Genomic DNA, 21,837 nt, shown 5'->3' with positions numbered 1-21,837 from the left:
ATCGCTTTTCAAATTCCCATCTCTTAGTGGTATGTGGTCTAAGCAACTGGTAAAAAAGACAGCAAGCGGTCACCATCACTCAATATCCTGAATTACACAGCGAACAAGAAGTCATAAACAAAGAGGTTACTCACTAACTGTCGGGTTCCCGAGTCCCCCGAAGGCATTACTACCCACCGCGGTGAGGCCGCTGAAGGAAGCCGGTCGATTGAAAGGCTCTGCAAACCAAAGGAAACAGCTGAAGCTCACTGGCATGTTGGGAATTATGATAAAGCATTAGCGTGTCCTCCACCTGCATTACGGCCGCACGAGAGCTCTTTCTGTGCCCATCTGTAGTTGAACATCATCCTCCTACCACACAGCAGTGATTGTGAGGGGGTGGGACATAAAAAAAACATATTTTTTTTTCAATGACAGTACGCATGGGGTCATCTTACTAGAAAAACTTCCTCTTCGAAGAAAAACGAGAAGTTAAAGTACACGTGGTATTTAGGCCTGTACTTGTGCATGAGTAGCTGCTTCATTTAAAACCTACACACATCTCCATTTTAATTTCTTTTTATTCCCTTCCAATTGGTCTTTCTCTTCCATGGTCTTTCCCAGGAAATGTTCCTGGCTAGCAAGACTATTATTAACTCTGGCAGCTGTGCTCCAAAACACTTTCAGGCCATATCTCCTAAACCATAGCCAGGATATAAATAAAATGTCCTATTATACTGACGTGTCATGCTGACCTGAACGTTTTGTAATACTCTTGATATTTATTGCTAATACTATACGAAAAAAACTAGTATGGACTGAAAAATATTGGCATAATTTTTTTTAGTAGTTCAGGCATAGAGGGTATAGGTAAGTCATATGAAGCAAATTCTCTTCTCAATTTATTTTGGAGAAGTCGAACTATTTTGATGAAACTACTTCTGATAAGTACCAGCCCAGAGAAAAGGAAGACCAAACCTAGCATCTTCTATAGGCAGCTAAGCGCAGAATGATAAACCTACATCCTGACTCTGCTGTATCAATTGGGTGACCCGCCCAAATCCTTCCCTACACCAAATAAAATGACAATTTAAGGTCTTGATCTCTGATGCTCCCACAGGCAGCAGACAACCTTACTGCAACCCCAGTAAGTTCGAAGGGAAATAACAGCATTTGGTAACTTGGCTGGTTCGATTTTTAAATGCATATTCATTAATTTTCACTAACAGACACATTTGAGGCCAGATCACAGGATTTTAAGGATATATTTGCCACTCACTCCCACGGAAAAACAGACATCTAATACGAGTTAGGAAAAAAAATACCTCTATGAACTGAAGCCTTAACCTTAGGGCATTGGTTTTGACTGGTTATAAACATGACTACAGTGAAACCTAACCAGCCCTGTCAACTCTGCTCTTCCAACATCCAGACTGTTTCCAGAAGTATTTCAAAACCTGCTGTCAGTGATACTATTATGTGTATTTAGAACTGCTGCTTGGGTAATGGCTAAAACACGCAATTTGTAAAGATTAAGTAGGTGGGATACTCCAAGAGTCTCCACATGGGCAACCTTTAATGGCCTCAGTGGCCAATGTCTGTTACTTCTGAGCTGTATTTGCCGTTAGTGGCAGAGAGAACTTACCTAAGTGAGCGGCTGGGTTGAGAAAGTTGCTGTGGTGAGGTGGTGGGCCAAAAGGGGTGCCGGCTGGGTGACCCCCACCTGCCAAAACAAAGCAAAAGGGGTGAATTCCTAGGAAAAGCTCACAAAGGGACTCACTGTGCTCTGGACTTGACTGTCATTTCTTAAACAGCAGCTGACGTGAGCAGAGATTGCTGCACACTCAGCTCAGGATCCTGCACAAACAGCAGCTGCTTTTCTAGACAGAAATTCCCAGTTGGAGTATAAGGGGCAGCGTGTGTGTGTGTGTGTGTGTGAGATAAAAAGAGCACGTAGAATACAGCATACTTCCAACCTGTCATCTCCACGATGCGTCTGACACCACTGTGTGAAGAAACATTCCTCCATTTACTACCTGTACATCATTTCCAGCAGGTTGGGCTTGTTTAAAAGCACACAGAATAATTTTAAAATATTTATCAAATAGGCTAACAGCCCCTGGCATGTCTTGCAAAGAGTTCGTAAGCCAAAGCGTAGGGGAGCTTCCCTTTAACACGGCAAGGATTAGCATTTTAACGAGCATGCCACAGGAAGGAGACTTCGCTTCTCAGTACTCACTGGCTGTGGAGAAGAGAGTGGAGGGCCGGGCCAGGTCATGGGGATGATGGATGGCTCCAAAAAGGCTGGGGCCTGGTGGCCTGCTCAGAAATTCAGGTTTCAGGCCGAAGTCCAGCTTGTGCGGATCAGACTGCATCTGTTTCTGAAATGTAAAAACAGAATTTGGAAGAGACTGTCCTAAAAGATAGCAATAAAGGACACTTGCAGAACGAGGTGGGCATAGAAATTTACTCATACTAACTGAGGTTTTAACAAGAACATTAGGTTTTGGGACCCTGAGCATCGGTGCACAGCTATTTTCCTGGAAGGCGGAGAGAGAAAATCTCAGGCTCCCGATGCACATTTCCTGCAAATTCCAACAGTGTTTTCACATATGCTCACATCCATCCCTCTGGAGCAAAGCGTTTCAGCACAGACCCGACTTAAAGAACAACCATAAAAATCCACGAAGAAGCCTCAGACACTTGTTTAGCTGTAAGAACAGGCCTGACTTAAAAGAATCAAACCCAAGCCGAAGAGACGCAGCTGATGGCGGGTGGGCAGGCATGTGAAAAGCTGGGTGAAAGCACCACCTGCAAGAGGCACGGCCCCCGCTGCCCCTCTTCTCCCGCAGGAACCCCCTTGCTGGACGGCAGGGCAGAGACAACCCCGCCGACACCAGACCCGCCAATTTTCAACGTCCAGCTGCAATCTAGAACCACTGGATGCAAGTATATCTCTCAGCCCCTCTCAGACTGGAACTGGGCAAGCAAGAGGCTAAAATGAAGCAAATTACAGACAAAGCGTAGTTGAGTCTAAAGAACCGAAATCCCATTTCTTATAGAATCATAGAATTGTTGAGGTTGGAAGGGACCTCTAAGATCATCGAGTCCAACCTTTAGCCTACCCTGACAAGAGCCACTTCTAAACCATGTCCCTCAGTGCCCCATCTACCCTTTTTTTAAACACCTCCAGAGATGGTGAATCCACCACCTCCCTGGGCAGCCTATTCCAATGTTTAATAACCCTTTCAGTGAAAAAATGTCTCCTAATATCTAATCTAAACCTCCCCTGACGTAACTTGAACCCGTTTCCCCTCGTCCTATCACTTGTCACCAGGGAGAAGAGGTCAGCCCCCATCTCTCTACAACCTCCTTTCAGGTAGTTGTAGAGGGTGATAAGGTCTCCCCTCAGCCTCCTCTTCTCCAGGCTAAACAACCCCAGCTCCCTCAGTCGTTCTTCATAAGGTTTGTCCTCCAGGCCCCTCACCAGCTTTGTAGCCCTTCTCTGGACACGCTCCAACACCTCAATGTCCCTCTTGTAGCGAGGGGCCCAAAACTGAACGCAGTACTCGAGGTGGGGCCTCACCAGTGCCGAGTACAGGGGGATGATCACTTCCCTAGTCCGGCTCACCACACTATTCCTGATACAGGCTAGGATGCTGTTGGCCTTCTTGGCCACCTGGGCACACTGCTGGCTCATATTCAGCCGGCTGTCAACCAACACTCCCAAGTCCTTTTCTGTCGAGCTGCTTTCAAGCCATTCTGCCCCAATCCTGTAGCGCTGCATGGGGTTGTTGTGACCCAAGTGCAGGACCCGGCACTTGGCCTTGTTGAACCTCATACCATTGGTCTCAGCCCATCGGTCCAGCCTGTCCAGATCCCTCTGCAGAGCCAACCTACCCTCAAGCAGATCAACACGCCCGCCCAGTTTAGTGTCATCTGCGAACTTACTGAGGGTGCATTCGATCCCTTCATCCAGATCATTGATAAAGATATTAAAGAGAACCGGCCCCAGCACCGAACCCTGGGGGACACCACTTGTGACCGGACACCAACTGGATTTAACTCCATTTACCACCACTCTCTGGGCACGGCCATCCAGCCAGTTTTTTACCCAGCGAAGAGTACACCTGTCCAGGCCATGAGCAGCCAGTTTCTCCAGGAGAATGCTGTCAAGGCAATCTCTCCAGGAGATTTCGGCTGCTTGCACTCCACATCCAAAGCACTGTATGTCGCTGTCTTTATTTACATGGTATTTAGAATCAGCAGGCTTTCTTTTTTTCAGGTAAATTTGCTGAGGTAGCTGTATTGCAGAAGATAAGTGGATGAAGGATGGGCTCTTCTTTGTGCCTTGTACTCATTTTAGCGGTCCCTACTTCAATAGTTTTATAGAATGAACAGGAAAACCAAATTCCCAATTACCTGTGCTGCCAGAACTCCCTCAACACAGATTGCTGATTAATTGTGCAGGTCAGCTGAAAGGATTTACAAATGTGTACCGCTGAACCAGTAGATCTTCGCAGTAATTCTGCAGCATGTTACGCTTTATAAATCAGTATTTAATACCGCGCCAGCTCAGAGTACAGACTATTACAATGATATAAATATGCATATTATAAAGTTATTACCAAGTTAACGTGCATGCCTGGTACCTTTTTTTCAAGTGCTAGTAACATCTCTATGTAGCTATGAGAACAAAAAAAAAAAAAAACCCCACAAAAAAAAAAGCAAAGAAAAAGGCTTTATCAATGTTTTGAGGTAATGGCCTGCACGAATATTGAAATGGAAAAGATGGCCAAGTTAAGGTCATGTCTTTTAACGAAGTAACACTGTAGTCCTTTAATAATTAAAAGAAGTTCAGAAAATACAAGTGCCTCGGCTGAAGCCTGCGTGACAGATTTTTATGCTGTGAACTCTTTTTATTCTTCTTTTTAACAACCGAGTTATAAACCTCTGACAGGCATTACTCAGAATATCAAAAGCTGGCTGAAACTTTAATTGCAGCCATATGAACAGTGCGTGCTAAATCATTAAAAAATCCCCTGTCCGAAGAGGAACAGGAATATCATGGATGTGTTAAAAGATTTTTTAATGTGTTGGTTTACCTTAAAATAGTACCAAAGAGAGCTGACGAGATTTATTTTCTCCACAGTTGCTGTTCAGGAGAGCACCCCTCTTGATGATAACCCTTAACGAATGTATTTGAAGTCCAGCAAATATGTAACACCTAAACTCAGGGCCCACTAAAATCGATGTAAATGTCTGCACTAATTTCATGGCGTGTTAGATCGGGCCACAAGGGGCCCAAAAGAGAGGGGGCCAATTACGGACCATAAATTCTCTCTGGAATCCAGGCCAGTAACACACCGGTCAGTCCAAGGAGTGTAAAATTGCTCTGCGGAACCCTGGCTTCGTCTGAAAATTCCCTGGGTGTGCAGACAGGTTACACGGGTCTGAACTGTGTCGTGCTGCAGAGGTATAGGCAGGCAAACAGCATCCACACCTGCATGCAGTTCTTCCCGGGGTCAGGAAGGTTGTGTTTTAAAGTTTCCTATCTTGCCTGCTTCTTCAGTGCCTGCTGTTGCCCTCTGCAAGCAATTACTAGTGGGCCAGGGAGTTATCAATTCTTCCACACTTCGCAAGCAGTCTGGTGGCACTGCATGCAAACTTGAAATCTCTGAGTAAATGTATTTTATTCCCTGCTCTACGGTCAGGCAGCGCAGAGCTCGTGCAGAAGAAAAGGCACCTTCACAACCCGGGGCTAGAAGGAGAAATCCTCCTGTCCGAGCCTCCAGCCAGAGATTTCACCCGTGGTGGTCGCGTGCCGAGGGGAGGATGTCGTTCCCGTGTGGGAGCCTGACAGCCCACGGGGACAAAAACCCCCTCACCTTACTGACTGCAGACCATACCCAATTTTTGACCGAACTGAGATAGTGAAGTACATTTCCCAATTATTCTTGAAATTATCACCATGCACAGCCTCAAAAAGTCAAGTAACATCCTTTCATGTACTTCTGGGCTTTACTCCTGTTTTTTAACATGCAAGATAGAAAAGTATTAGGTAAAAGAAATGGCTGCATGAAAATGGCATTTACTGTGAGTTATAAATACACCAGTATGACCTCTCTCTGAATATCAAATCAAAGAAGATTCAAAGGACATAGATAGCATGGGAATAATAATTTCATTTCAAGAAAATACCTTTTCAATAAAATAAAAAAAAAGACATATAACTCTCTCGGTCTATAATCTTGTCTTTTTTGATAATGGGAAGATGAATGAAGATCACTAGCAGGGGAAACATAAGGAAGCAGAGAAGAGAGATACGTCTACTGCAGCAAATTAACCTGTCAACCTTGTTTAAAAGGGTTATTTTTAAACTCTATTAGCTGCAGGTTTTAGTAGCTGTTCAACATCTTCATATTCTTACGGCACTACCGTACACAATTCAATTGCATACAGAGACTGCTAAGTGCTATGGACTCCTTGTTCATTTTAAATTCTAACGCAAGCTATTGACTCCTAAGTGCAAGTATGAACAGTAAAGAACACCAGCCTTTCCTGACTTACTGCAAATTATTTGTTTTTCTCTGGCATCTGCTTCAGGAGAGCCTAAACTGGCCTTGGCCCTTACCTCTGAAGTCTCAAAGCAAGTATAACAAAGAAGAGATTTCCAGCCCTGTCTTTGGTGAAATGAGACAGTGTCTGGATAACGTTTCTTCCTCTGCGAGGCTGTGGCTGCCCGACCAGCCCATCACATCCAGGTGCCAACCCCCAGCCATGAGATGGGTTGTGAAAAAAGTCTGACGGAAGCCTGTGCGGCCACGCTAGGGACAGGAGAAAATTTCCTGTACCTCGTATGTCCGTGGATATTAATAAGACGAATGAGATACATGTGCCTACCTTCTCCGGACTTAAAAAAATTTAATCTCGATATGCTTGTGTCCTCAGGCATAAATAAAAGCAATGTTGTAGCTCACAGGTGCACCCATTTAGCTGTTCCTACCTACAAACTGGTTGTTAGCGCCTAAGGTCTGCTGTCCTTGCTCCATGGCACCACAGACATTCCTTTGGGACTCTACCTTTAAGTTTTTAATTCTGATATGCTATCACTATGAAACGGAAGGTTACGCTGTAGTGCTATGGTTGCTTTAACAAGGCACTAGCCGTAGCGTAGAACTGCTAACAGCGAGAGGCAAACTCTTCCTCTCACAGGTTTGCACTGCACGATTCATCTGAAATTCAGATGCCCAAAAGACCGACCTTGACTTTCTGTTGGTGATGGTATATCTGCCAGGCGATGTGAACATGCATAGCGCACCACTTCCCAGGTTTCTGGAAAAAAAACCAAAGGGATACAACATGAGCGAGTAACTTTCAAAAACCTGTGATGCTTTATTCTAGTTCTAGCAACTCTTGCCAACTCTTAGCCCAGTCTCTTTTGGTCTAGGGGATTCCCCACGCCAAGACATCTGAAAGCAGAGGGTCTCCCTTCAGCGCCTTCCCTCTCTGTCCTCTTGGGAAACCAGAAATGCAAAGAATTCGTCCCTTGCTGAGAAGTTCATCTGGATAGCCAGGAACGCTACTGGTAATTCTCCTCTCCAAATAAACCCTTGCTCAGGTTTTATGCGCTCTTGCAATCTTCTGATGCCGCTGGCTGAGAACGCAGCTCGTGCTGCTGCAATGCAGGACACTGTCTGCAGCGAGCCGCGGCTCTGCAGAGCTGGATTGCCTCACACCTCTGCATTGAGTTCATTTCCGAAAGTACAGCTAGTCGAAGATGAGCCTTTCCACCAAAAGATGAAAATGAAAGCACTTTAGAAGATCACCCTGGTTTTCAAAATGCATCTGACTCCCTCATATAATTGCTAGTCTGTACCTCCAAAACTTTAATTCATAAATATACTGAAAAAATTGGAGGTCAGTCAATTCACTCTGTTTGGGAAGTCTCTTCCTGTCACTATGCTTTTACATCATGGGGAGGAAAGAACCAGAGTGCTCTTTGGGTTTTCTTGCTGATTTTGTACTCTGCTTCCAGGACATCTGGAAATCTTGTCTGAAAAAGACTCATTCAGGATAGACTTTCTCCAGTTTTGTTATTTAGGGGTCTGTAGTTAACAACACAACTAATGATTCCTGCAGATTTAAAAATAATCGCAGGAATTCAAGAATCTCTTCAAGCTACTGGTAACCTAAATGTTTCACAAACTATGGCATATGATCTGCCTTCTATTTCTAGGTGTATATCAACCAACGATTAAAACCACAAAAAAATAAAACCCATCTCACACACATACTCATCTAAACTCAAGCCTTTTGCTTATTCCCAGCAACTGACTGTGCTAGTGATTTAACAAGCTCACTTGGTTGGTTCAATCAAAACTAGACCTTCTTGAAGACATTGAAAAATTAACAAAAAACCCCGTTTGGATCACTGAAAGACTGGATCTTTTGATGCTTATTTCTAAAATATTTTGTGTTTGAAGTGGATTTGCCTGTCTGTACTTGACAGTAAGATACTTGGGTGGGAAGTGCCACACTAAATAACACTGAAAACACACAGCAAATAATCAAAAGCAAAATCCTTCAGTCTGCAGCGAAATGAGAGGGGATCACTACCAGGGCAGGTCTCTAGGATTGGGCTCAGGAAACCAGAAGGATTATCAATATTTAACTTCTAGTATTCGTGCTAGGGGGTTGCATGAGAAGAACAGAAACCTTCCAACTTTTGAGACTGTGTATTTTCCTCGAGTGACCCCAAGATGCACACCAAGAAGGACTGACCGCGCTGCTTTGCAAACACGGTGTAAAATACCCGAGATGAATCACGGCATTGCTTTATAATTAGGCTGCTGCTTTAGCCCGGTGGGGACTGAGACGAGCTTGACAAACTGTATCACAAGAAGATTTCTTACCCTCAACATGGGCCTGAACGGATCCGTCAACTGTGAAGAAGAAATGACAGCTTGGTTACATGCCTGTCACTCAAACAATTGCTCTAATTAACAAATTTGTATTGCTTCATTAAGAGATGAAATTAAAATGTTATAATTTTACTTTCAAATGAAGCCCTTTCGGATAATAATTAGTCCTTAGCCTCCGTATTCGAGCCGGTCTCCCATCCCCCATGGCTGTTGTACCTGAGTGTTGACAAGCAACTAAACACGCCTCGCACCGAGCGCTCTGTCCTCTGGCAGCATCATTAATTTGTTGATTTAATGCTACGAAAATGGCTGGTTAACTACTCTGAAGAAAAACACAGATCTATCCTTTGGGCAAACTTCTGTTCTCATCTTTCAAAGCAGCTTGGCTCGCGAGAGGATTGGAGAGTGGACAGGGGCCCTTTTTCATGGGCACGATCACACAAATTGGGTCGGAACAAGTTGGAATGGGGTTTCGGACGTGCCCCGGCACAGCAGTGACTGTGTCCGTTCAATGGCTCTGGCATTGGGTCCTTGACTTGCACATTCCCGTAGCCATTACTGCCTGCCTGCTTGCCGGATCTGTTCTCTGGCACAAATGGGCTTTGCCTTAAGTATTTTTCACACTGCAACAGATGCGGGTAAACAGGGGCTGTATAAAAAACAATTTTCTCATTATTATTTTTTTTGTGTGGCCTGTGTTTTTGGGGTAGATTATTTTCTTGTTCGCCTTTTTTTGCAAACACTTCATCAATTAATGCCGGAAAATAAATTCAGTTTATTGGGTATTTCTCATTTGGTTTGGATTTTCTTTTTTGAAATGCAATACTAAAGGAGATTTATAGCTGCAAGAGGTACTTTGCAGATGCAGTGATGGCACCATACATCATCTTGAAATAATCGAAACTACACTGCAAGTTGAAAGGGAGCATAAAGCTAAATGACTTAATGACTGGAGGCTCTAGTTGTCTTTTCAATTAGATAGAATAAACAGAACCGAAAAAACGTGGTTCCTTTTGGTATAAAGCTCAATTACAGCCCCAATTCAGAGCAAACCAAAGTACTGGAACTTGGCATAACCCAAAGGAAATAGCTCTGCCGTGCTTCGAAGTTCAGCCATACCACAAGATGGATCTTTAAGGAGAGCTTCCCATTGCTTTGGTCAGAAGAGCGCTGCTAAACATCTGAGTGCATGACGTTCCTCGCCGCAAACAATGTATATTAATTCAAACATTGAAACAACCCAGGGGGATTTGCAAGGAACAGAAAAAGGCTGAGAGACAAAGGCTGAGACAATAAATGCTGTTCACATATGCTAGAACTCAAAAATCCTGAGGCGCCAAGTGATCAATAAAGTGCATCCGTATTTCACTGGTGCAATCAATGATACAGTAACCAAGGGAATAACTGTCATTACCCACATTAAAAACAATTACAGAGTATAAACATAAATCTTGAAGAGGTTTGTACACTTCTACGTTGAATTGGACTTTTATGCCTGTACCTCTGGGCTTGTGGGTACGCCTGCTGGCAGCAAGGAAAGAGCTTTTCCACTGCATAGCATCTATTTGCTTTTGCTAATGATGAACAGAAGTAAGGATCAGGATTTAAATTGTTCTCATACGACTTCCCTAGTACTCATTGACTTAAGCAGTTCAGGCTAAACTTTAGTTTTAGGATGTTAATTTGGACATATTGAAGATGGTAGCTCTAGCATTCAATGTTTTCAGGAGGAATAGCTTTACTTGAGAAAAACAGAACATTTTCTACAGACCCGTGGATCTTTCTGTAGAAGGGTATGTGGGACAGTTCCAGGTCTGGCCGCAACATCAATAGGATTGGAAGTCTGGAAATACCACACGGAAAGACAGCGTTAATGAGTAACACAATGCATAACAGCAACAGAAAGTGAGAAAGAATATTTCTTCTTCATTAACGTTGCCTAAGCAACGAAGAGGAACTTTTTAAAGAGGAAAAGATAACCATTATAACCCACTTAGTAATATATGTATTATAATTTCAATTTTCAAACTTTCATTGTCCACCAACTTCCCATTACTTTAATGCAAAACATGTGAGGGAACAGTGACTGTTTACCCTGGAAAATCTTTCCACTATCGAAAAGCTGATTAGCAACATACTTCTGACACAGCATCTAAAGGAGCGTCTGGAGGACGCAGCCTGTGCTTTGCTGCGTATCAACGCTCCGCTGGAACTGGCTAAAACTGCCACCCTGACTGTCCACACACAAAGCATCCGTAACCTCTTTAGTCACTGTACGAGGATCTGAACTCCATCCGCAATGAACAGTTACCATAGGGGTATCAGGAAAAAGCAACATCCAGTTGAAAAAAAATGAAAGCTTTTCCCATGATTTGAATGTAAATATTCAGCTAATATAACAACATGCAGCTTTGTGAACAAAAACACAACAAGCCCAAACCAAAAAATCCCTACATTTAGGCAGAGCTTCTTCCTACATTAAAATCGAGCAAAAAAGAAATCAGTACAGTATAACTAACAATTAAGTAACAGAGTTGTTAACAGTCTGATTACCATACATACGAAGAATTCCACTAATGAACTGCAATTTACATATTCAGTCATTAGAGTGGATGGGCCAATTTAAGAAAGAAGGTGTCTTCTCTGCAGAAATTTCACTCTTCAGTTGCAAAGAATACAGACTACAGAATGTGATTTCTTCCCACTTATAAATCAAGAGTGACTTCATGAAAACAAAAGAAAAAAACCCCAAACTCATCACGTTTGTCTATCCCAGCTATCACAAACGAGAGGAGAACTAAATCAGTGTATTGCACTGTGGTGGAGCTGTGAGATAATCATGGAAATGAGTAAACAATAGTGATCCTGATTTCTTAAAATCTTGATTATTACATGACCTTATATTAACGCGTACTATGAGAGAACTAATTATATTGCTTCTAAAGTTAACTATGCCATTGTATATCATTTTTTTCTTCCACGGATGGAGATATAGCTGAACCTAATAAGAAATAACTTCTCTCTGTAGTACATTTGGGAAAAGCCAATTGTCCTCCAAGGAATTAGGCTGTAACTCAGGTTTCAATTGCTCCAGAATCTGAGCCACGTTCTAAACCTACCCTTAACCCGGCTCACAACACCAGGGTATCTGAATAGTAATAGATATACAAATAATTCCTTCTTACCTTGGGTTGAAATGCTCCTTGTAGCGAGCCAAAGGGGCCAGTTGGAGGAATCATGGGAGGAATCCCTGATACAGCTGGAGGATAGGAGTGAAACAGCTGCAACAAAGAGACAGAAGACCATAAATACAAGCACACGGCAAAATGAAGACAGGAATCTGAACAAGATAGCGACAGCATTCCTGTGTAATATTAGGGAAATGGCACATGGAGAAAACTGAGAAGCACTGGAGAAGTGATCTTGTCGCAACAATGTTAGTTAAAGCGGTCAATGAAATGTTCACAAATGTCATGACGTTTAGAGCTTAAAAGCAGTTCCAAAATCATAAAGCCAGCAACCTGCCCCCCGCTCAGAGTCACAGTGTCAGAGATATATGCTTTTTTCAATTATTAATTTTTAATTGGACAGAGGTTTTAAATGGTTTCAGTTTGCAGGCCATTTCAAGAGAAAAGGCAGAACACTGAGCCAAGTAAGACTCGGAAATCTGCCGTTTAAGCGGAAAAAAACCCTTACGAATTCTAGGATATTGTATCATTAAAACTCCATTAGTACGTTAGGATTTTAATAGTATCTATAGGAAATGAGGAAGATAGGCACAATTCTTACTTCATTAGCCTGTCTGAGAGGATATCCTGCCACATCTAATATTAGCAGGGAGACAATCTGATTTGTTAAAAACTATTATTTAAACAAAATGTTGAGGCAGAACCCCCCCAAAAAAATTTAGGGTAGTGTTTTTATAAAGACAGACTACTAAGTATAAAAAAGCGCACATCTCCACTGACCTCGCTGATCCCAATGTATCTGTTCTAAGAGAATTTAGGAAAAAATAAAAAAGCTGTTCTGTACAAATGCAGACTAACACATGGGGCAAAACCAAGTAAACTATAACGTCCAGATCTTATCTTGTCTCTGTGGTCCGGCTGTGAGTCTTTTACTCATACAATTCCACGGAAAACGCTGAGATTACACACAAATCTGCTTTCTGGTAGGAGTCGGGGGTTCAAAGCATCACACTCCAAATATGTTCCCAGTGTGAAAGCTCAGGATCTACCGGGGGCTGGCCGCTAATTCCGCTGGTATTGCCACCCACAAACCTAAAGGGGTTATCTGACCGATACAAATCCACCTCTGAACACAGCGGATCAAAAATCAATCTACTGTATGCTACTTTTAAGATCAAAATAAATGAGTTAATGGCCAATTGAACAGAAGCAGGACTGGGCAAAGTTAAAGACTGGACATGTGGAGCGGGCAAACATGGAGAAAATCACATCCCAGAGGCAATCAGCATCGCAAAGTTTGGATAAATTTGTTTATGTCAAGCATATGTATGTGCTTTTCTTAATCATTTCTCCTTCCGCTAGCTTATCTTGCAAGGTCATTTATTCATATTATGTTTACTGAAAGCTGAGAAAATATTTCAGTATTTTAGAGGTATCAAAAGATTTTTATCAGTTTAAAAGCATGGTATCAAGTCTCCTTTCATAACAGATTTCTATTGTTGTTTTTAATTCTATTTAATTTGGACCTGCTCCATTCAATGATGCAGAAAGCATTTTTAGATTAGTTGATACTGAACTGTAGGCATTTGAGACATCATTAAGAGACACGTGTCCTCATTTACAATAACTTTTAATGAGTAAAATGTGTTTTAAATCCTCCAGCGTCTTCTGCATTTAATTCCGTGTGTAATGGACTAATTCCAAACGATGGGAACAGACGTAATACTTAATATTCTATTGGCTATGACTAACAATAAGGAATGGTTTCCTTAGAGTTTTATAACAACTGCTAAGTTAATTAAATGTGACCTTTCCTCAAGGTCAGAATTATTAATAAAATAAAAATATTGTATCTCCAGGATCTCTTTGTATCAGCTAAATTCCTCCAGCTTTCCAAATCCAGCTTTCATAGTCAGTGTTTCCTTTTTCTCCCTCTCTTTTGAGCCACATTTTCCACTTCTAGTTTTCTTCAGGGAATAACGTAGTGCCCACAGCTTTCCTGGGGCCGGGGACGGGGGAACACTAAACAAGACCCAGCGTTAACGGCAGGTGAAAGTAATGCCCTGCTGTGCTGCAGTAAGGCCCTCCCAAAAAAGAAACGATTGTAAAATCAAAGATGCCAAGAAAGCAAGCTGTTTTAAATGTCTACGTGAGCTTCTGTGTGAGCTGTGTTCCCTGTTCTACAGCAGATTGATTTTGACTCCCAAACAGACCTCGTTCTCCTGCAAAGTTCGCTTACAAGCTTTAAAAACACTGGCAGCTTTTTTTAAAATATCTGAATTCTTGGTGTGGATCTATAGTGGAAACTCTCATCACCAGGAAAAGGTCTATGGAAGTGCCACGCTTGCACAGTATTTCTACAATAGAAAAGCCCTATCGCGTAGGCACTCACGGCAGCAAAAGGACGCTTTTTGCTACTGCAGCTGCTCGGGAAACTGATGCAAGTAGTTCCTCTGTTACCTACGTAATCTGTAGTCGTTACAGAAGAGATTCTGAAACACCCTGGCTAGCACGGCCTTGCTGGAGTGTAAGAAAGACGATTAATCCAATGTACTTTGTAGCCATCGTGCTGACCTTCTGGTATGAGCTTGCCAAACATCCAACAGACGCAGTAGTGATTCTTTTGCAACCACTTTGCAAGGACAAACCTTTCCTGAAGGAAGGGCAGGGGATGCGCCATGGACCAGACCCCTGCTGGCGGAGCTCTGCCAGGTTCAATAGCACGGCTCACCAGCGAACGGAGAACAACGTGAAGCCCTCCCTGACTTTAAAGGGGGTAATACCGTGACCTTTACAATTCAGGTAACTGCCAGATTTATCAGAGATTACGTCACTGAATTTGAAAAGCATATACAGTTGGAGACTTTTGCACTGTTTCCTATATTAGATGTCGACTTCTGCGCTTTATTTGTCTAAAATTCATTTACCTATTTCCCAGTTCCGTGTTCTTGCTTGAATCAACATGCCACATTGATGATAATATATCTTTCGAATCCATGTAAAGCTCAGCAAATAAGACTGCAATTTTGCAAACAATGATGCAAATGAGCAGCATTACCCTTTTGAGTAAAAATGATTATCATAGGCTTAAATGTTTGCCTAATACTCCTGGAGCTCTGAACCTGCAAACACACTTACACAGCTGAAGTTACTCAAAGGAGGTGTCAGAAATTAATAGGACTGTTCACACGTATTACAGCCGTGAGCTGTTCGCAGGAACTGTGTTTAATCGGTACAGCAGAAACCATCACACGATCACCTTAACCAGTATTTTTTGCCCAGTTCCGCTTCTAAGCAAAACCAACACATAAAGCCAAATGCTTTGCAAATTTCTGAGTGCTGATGCAGTACTCCTTCTCTCATCAAAATATCACTATTGGCTTTAGAAATTCGCGGTCATATTCAAGCAGATACCCGCCTCTGCTGATATGATGAAGGAAATGCAACCCGTATTTCAGCAGCAAATGAATCAGTAGATTCAAACCTTTAAGAGCAGAAGCTTTACAATTAACTGGAATATTAAAAATCAGTTTGTCTCAATAACTAACATTTTTGGTAGCTTTTAGATAAACACATCTAGTGCATAGCGGGATTCATGTTGCTGTCATCAAACAGAGCTTTGAAAACATAACATGCCCAGTGGATCAGATACGCCTTTGAAATCTGAAGAATAAGACAAGTCTTCGGATTTTATATAGCAAAATATGATATATTAGGAAAACTATTAGATTACCTATCCCTGAAGGATTTGTATGGTAGTTTGTCATTTCAAGTTTCTTAGGAAAAATATCAGTCTAAGGGTTTGTGACACAACTGAAACACAGTGATGAAATTACTGCTCTCTCCTGCTTCATGTAACAGTCAGCTCTTCTGTCTCATCTTTTTCACATCAAACCTGCCTTCAAATGGTGTACGAGCAAGAGATCTTTTGATTGGAAAAGCTGATACTGCATCTTTATCAGAAACAAGCACCACGAATGCAAGCCTTCAAAAGCCAAAGCAACCAAGAACAATAATGGTAAATCCTGGAGGGATGATTAGGGAGCGATTCGACGCTGTGCCATTGATTGAGTGGTGATCCCAACCCACCACGGAAAAGCGGTTAAGTCAGTTTTAAACAGAGTAATAAAACTCACACTGTGACGGTAGAAGGGGTCAACTTTTGTAGGGTATTTGTCAAACTGCAAAGGGATCAAAGCACAAACTAGTTACATTATATTTCCTTGCTTTAGTTCTGTTGGTAAAATAGAAGACTACTTCTCTATTATTTGGCAACCAACAGAGAGGGAAAAATATGCAGAAAATTAAGCTTCCAATGAAACGGTTTGGGATTTTTCTTTCTTCAAGGTAAAGCAAGGTCTTTACGAGACCGCAAAAAGGAGGAGGCACCAGAGCGCACCACTCCGAGCACTGGGAAGTCCCGCGTCCGAGTGCCCCTTCAGCCCCTGCGCTGCCACCAGGGCCTACTGCACATGTGACAGCGGCGAGGAAGGGACAGTCCTTCCTCTCCTACCCAACAACACCTGGGCAGCAGAGTACTCCTTCCCCGCAACCTGGCAAATTCTTAAATTTTCGTAATAAAGAATAGAGTTGTGCTCTACTTATCCTCACATTTCTGCCTGGGGTACGCACCATGGGCGGTGCTGGCGTCGGCATGATGGCAGTGGGTGGGATGGCGTGAGGGAAAGGCGTGAAGGTGTGCTGGTGTGTGTGTTGGTGTGTGTGCTGGTGCTGGTGCTGGTGCTGGTGGAACTCGGTCCTCAGGTACGGCGGCGGGCCCAGGGAGGCCCCGCGATCTGCGCTCTGCGAGGCCAAAAATCGCGTGTTTAGTTCCTGACGGAGAAGATCTTGTTCTGAAATACAAACAAACAGCAAAACAACCTCCTGTGAGCTCAGGGACTTTTCCAGACCTTCTGCCACTTACTTTTCGCTGGCTGTGGTAGCGACGCTGTATTTAATACTCCCTGGAGGTAAATCATGGCACCATACAGGGTAAGAAAGGCCCCTCAGATCTCTCCCAAAGGCCCCAGAGACAGAAGAACGCCTCCACTTCCCAACTTTTGCCAAGCCTGCCTTGACTACAGCGTTCCTCTGAGCTTTAACCTGAAGGTTCTCCCTAAATTTGTATGGGCATGGACATAGTCCTAAATAGGTGAGGAGGTACAGGTAACCCGGAGTGAGTAAACATCAAGCGGCTGCTGCTCACACGAGTACGCAGCTGCGAGGACACAAAACAATGTCACTCAAACACAGGTAATCCTCAGTTCTCTTCCCCCAGTGACCTGGGAGGAACAGACACGTTACCTCTCCCTGGGTTGAAGTACAAAAGAGCCCAATTTTCTCCACTGATACAAACCTCCACGTCTCACCCCACGCACGCCGAACCGTGCGCGGCCAGGAGCCGAGGCTGCTGTGTGCACGGCCTCTGGGGGCCTCCCCTCAGCCGGGGGTCACAGATTCTGTGTGGGCACGTCATGAGTTCTAGTGTGTTTTTCCCGTGGGGAGAAAAAAAAAAAAAAAACAGACATGGAAAAAGCACAGCCTTCCAAAAATATTCATTTTCAGAAGTCATTGGGTACGTCTAGGCGTTTTTCAGTCTTGATATGGCTCCAAATTGTTCAGCAATGAGTACAGCCTCTACCCAACCAACGGCCCTCATCGAATGGACCAAAAAGACTTATTTTGGCTAAAACCGGAGAATCGTTTTCCTGCGCTGCGCTAAACACGCTGGGGCCACGATCCGTCTGCCTCTTACCTGAGTAAGTACTACCAGCCGGGTGTCCTGGAACCTGCAGCGTCCCTGACGTCAATGGAGGTGGAGGAGGCAAAGCCGTAGGAGGGGCAAACATATTGGGGTGGTGTGGGTGCGCGGGGGGCTGGAGGGCGGGCGTGAAGGTGTGCAGCGGGCTGTGGCTGGGCAGGGAGAGGGGGAACGGTGAGGCCGAGGGGTGGTGAGAGATGTGCGGAGGAGGGGCCTGAGTCTTGGCAGGAGTGCTGCTTCTGCTGCTGCTGTTAATGAAAAGAAAAGCAATTAAGCCTCGCACGGAAGAGAGGAAAGCTCCAAACACAGACATACACAACCCCCACCAAGCGCGGCTCACCTCAAACACATTACCAATGTAAGTTACGTATTAAAAATACAAGTTACTACTCTACTTTTCTAGCCATGCCACTGTGATACTCCTTTCCCCAACCATCTGCTGTGCCTTTTCTGGGATCTTTTAATTCCTCTGGTCCCTCCACACCAAAACCTGAGCCATATTCCCCCTCTCTGTAAGAGGGTGATATTCCGTCCTCCAACAACACAGGAATGACACACAAAGGAGTAATCAGCCCTGTGCATTCATTACTTAATTATCAGGTCCTTTCTACACGACTGCTTCTGATTCAAGTTTTCAGGCAAATGAAGCTCAAAATCAGTGATCGCTGCATTAATAAAAGTTTAATTATTTTTTTTGCTATGACTTACTAAGATGAAAGACTGCAGAAAATGTGAAATGAAGTTGAGAAGGCAAGAACAGATATATGCTTATTTTACAGTTAATGCCTCTCTCTGCCCTCACAATATAAATAGAGAAGACGAGCCAGCAAAATAAATATTTGCAATTACATTGGTTGCAATTTTCCAGGTTTCGTTTCCTACTAATGAATATTTAAACTAGATTCACGTAGTGCTTAATTCTACCTGTCATTATTTCAAGTAACAACACGCTTCCATTGCAGTCACTTTTAAAGACGAGCAATACCAACTTGGTTAAAAATAAATCAAAGTCTTAAACACGTCCCGGCCTTTAGTATAACCCTGAAGCAACCGCAGTGCTGGTTCACCAGGTCTTGGAGGATACCATCCGTCTGCTGGAAGCTCGGATTTGGGGAAAGATGACCTAGTGCTGACAGCATCAGCTCAGAGTAGGGGAAACCTGAGGTCCCCAGCTCATGGAGACATCACGGGTTCCCGTGAACATGTTGTTTAATCTCTCTGCTCATCCTTGTTATCCCCCTGTAAAAGGTGAGGTTTATCTCACTGTGGCCAGGTGAAGAGAAAGACACTGCAGACTGCAAGGTGTCAGCAGTGCAGGGAAGGATTAAGCTTTAAAGCCACTGGTGCAAGAGGGTTTGTGCTAGACTGTCAGCAGGGCCAACAGCAGCGGTACCGCATCTCTCGCTCTAGGGCATGTCAGCGGCTGGAGAAATCAGGAGGTGTTCGCAGGGATGGGAGGATGGAAGAAGTCAGCCTTCAGAGAGCAGCCCAACCTGCAAGAATTGGGATTTTCTTCCCCTGATCTATATTGCATAAAATCCCCTCCAAAAAAAAAAAAACGGGTACACAATGACAGGCAGGAAAAGTAAAAGCAAATTAACGAAGCACTCGAGTATACCTAGCATTTACGGGAATGCTCGATCAGAAATAAAGTGATCGTTTCAGGGAAGGAATTAAGGTTAAATGCACAAAGTCCCCTTTATTTCCCAGCGATGGGACGGGATGCACTGTCACGTCTCTCCTTTAGCTAATTCATCTCTACTGCCTCCAGGCACCGCAAAGCATCACCAGCAGCAGCAGGTCTGCAAAGACATGGGGCTTCAGCACACACGCGGTTCTGTTGGCCTACCTTAAGCTGTTGAGGCTCAAACTGCTGCTGTTATAGGCAGAGAGTGGCTGCGAGAGGCTCTGGGAGGGAGGATGGGGCTGCACCGGTGGGAGGCTGGGATGTGCCGGCTGCACCGGCGATGGCGGCCGAGGTGGGTGCTGGACGGGCGGCTGCGGCGCGGGCGGGCGGGCAGCTTCTTCTGGGGCGGGTGGCAGCTGGGCGGCCGGCGGCGGGGGCGGCGCGGCAGGAGCCTCCGGCCGCGGGGCGAGCGCAGGGCTGGGGCAGGAGGCCTCCGGCTGCGGCTCCAGCTGGGGCTGGGCCACGGGCTGTGTCACCTGAGGACAGGGGTCTTTAGGCACCACAGGCTCAAGTATTGGGTCTTTACTGCTGTCCTGGCTCTTCTCTTGACTCCTTTCTAATCCTGATATTTTCGGGACAGCTGGGCCCCTAGCACCAGGGTCGTCATTTTCAGCTAGCGTACTGACTCCTAACTCTTTATCTGCAATGAAAGAAAGAGAAAAAACAGTTGAGTGTAGCGACAAGACGAGCAAAACCAAACTAACTGCCAGAGTCGCACTCCAGGCAGGTGATTTTGTTTTCATCAAGGACCGTACCAACATGAAACCAAATCAAATCCAAAGACATTTCCAGCAGCATCCCTAACCATCCAATCCTTCTCCTAATACTTTTGCTCCTATTTTATCACAAGGAGAAACCTTCTCCTTGTCTTCGTTGATGTATAAAAAAGCAGGCACAGAAAAGCTGAGCTGAGTGCAGCGGTTCAAGCACGCTAAAAATCTTGAGTCAGGCCTTCCCGAAAATCCCCACCTCTGCCTTAGGGAAAACACCAGGAGGAGCTGTGCTTTGCTTCTTTTTTTCTCTGTAGCACAATACACATAGGGTTCTCCATTCTTGCCTCCTGGGTCTTGTCTCCTAGGGATTCATTTCCCAACTCTGCCATGCAGCCATGCCACCATTTGATCAATTCTTAAGAAAGGTTTGCACGACAATCGCAGGACTCCGAGATTTGGAGCCATAAACCAGTGCTGATACATTTGTGAGCGTAGGTAATACCACCTGTATGCGTGTTTGGCAGAATCGGTCCCTAACTGATCACATAAACCCCCCTGAAATTGTCTACTGAATCACGTAAGCGCAAACTGCCGCAGCGCGAGGGGGAGAGCCCCGCAGGACGCCAGGCTCCACGGCGTTCTCTCTCGGAGAACCGCTTGTTTTCTTGGCGCATCCCTTTATCCCTAATTACTGTTACATGTTTACTATAACATCTCTATTGCCGGGGCTGCCAAATGAAGAGAACAACAAGGTTAAGGGAAAGTATTTTCGCCTTGACTTTTCTTTTGTTGACATTAATTTTGGACATTACTTTTCAGAAGAATGGCCAAAGAAGTTCAGAAGGCTGATTAGTGATTAGTCCTGTTTTCTTTAAAGACACGAGTCGGACAACACTTGGCATGTGAACGTGCGCATCTGCCTCTCAACTTCTTCCTCTCAACTTCTTTCTCTGATAACTCTCCTCAAAATAAACCACCTGGTAGAGAAAGAAGACCCTGTTCACCATTACTGTTTCCCAGTATTGTTACTCCATCATCACTCCCTCCCTGACCCACTGTGGGAAAGAACACCACGTGAGCTCTCTGCTGTATTACAGGAGATCTAAATCTTAAAACACATATTAGTAGGAATCCAGGCTTTTTTGGTTTGGCTGGTCATGGAATGACTTGGGTTTGTTTTCCAGCTCTTTAATAATAATGAATATTATTATAATTTTAACATTTCCTACAGGAACGTTCTGCTCATTGGGCTCTCACAGCAATTTCCCGCTCCAGTCACTCCCCAAAAGTTCTGCTGATGAGTATTTGATGCATGACACCCCTTTAAACAACTTTGGGGGAATGCTGGTGACCCAAGACTGGCAAAGGCAATGCCTGCAGCCAGAAGCACCGTTTAGGGCAGTATCGCACAGCAGCGCTGAAAAGTTGGACCTACAGAAACAAAGCATAAGGGAAACATGCGAAATTTAAAGGGGCTTGGGACAAGGTTATAATTAAAAAAGTGTGCAGGGTTCTAAATAATCTTAAGACAGGAAAACTTTACTCGTTCTGCCAATTTTAAGGGGTAAAATGAATAAACGCATAA

The 21,837-nt window shown here is 44.1% G+C and overlaps 1 protein-coding gene across 7 annotated transcripts in view; it reads right to left on the bottom strand.

Annotated features, from left to right (window-relative positions):
- The window catches only part of AUTS2 (activator of transcription and developmental regulator AUTS2), an 805,701-nt gene that overhangs the window by 10,088 nt on the left and 773,776 nt on the right, over positions 1 to 21,837 (bottom strand). For 2 of the 7 annotated variants that reach the window (XM_074595096.1, XM_074595102.1), the window contains 11 exons: positions 19,702 to 20,179; positions 17,847 to 18,100; positions 16,703 to 16,944; positions 16,228 to 16,272; positions 12,089 to 12,184; positions 10,675 to 10,746; positions 8,895 to 8,924; positions 7,243 to 7,314; positions 2,219 to 2,360; positions 1,625 to 1,702; positions 135 to 218 (listed from right to left, as the gene is read on the bottom strand). In XM_074595096.1, the coding sequence (XP_074451197.1) occupies positions 135 to 218; positions 1,625 to 1,702; positions 2,219 to 2,360; positions 7,243 to 7,314; positions 8,895 to 8,924; positions 10,675 to 10,746; positions 12,089 to 12,184; positions 16,228 to 16,272; positions 16,703 to 16,944; positions 17,847 to 18,100; positions 19,702 to 20,179 (1,593 nt within the window). The remainder of the gene's footprint in view (positions 1 to 134; positions 219 to 1,624; positions 1,703 to 2,218; positions 2,361 to 7,242; positions 7,315 to 8,894; positions 8,925 to 10,674; positions 10,747 to 12,088; positions 12,185 to 16,227; positions 16,273 to 16,702; positions 16,945 to 17,846; positions 18,101 to 19,701; positions 20,180 to 21,837) is intronic. The other 5 variants (XM_074595098.1, XM_074595103.1, XM_074595097.1 and 2 more) reach the window with 4 other exon arrangements.

The sequence above is a fragment of the Larus michahellis genome, chromosome 7 (genome assembly GCF_964199755.1).
Source record: "Larus michahellis chromosome 7, bLarMic1.1, whole genome shotgun sequence".
In the NCBI taxonomy this organism is placed as follows: domain Eukaryota; kingdom Metazoa; phylum Chordata; class Aves; order Charadriiformes; family Laridae; genus Larus; species Larus michahellis.
This window is presented reverse-complemented; position numbering and strand designations above follow the sequence as displayed.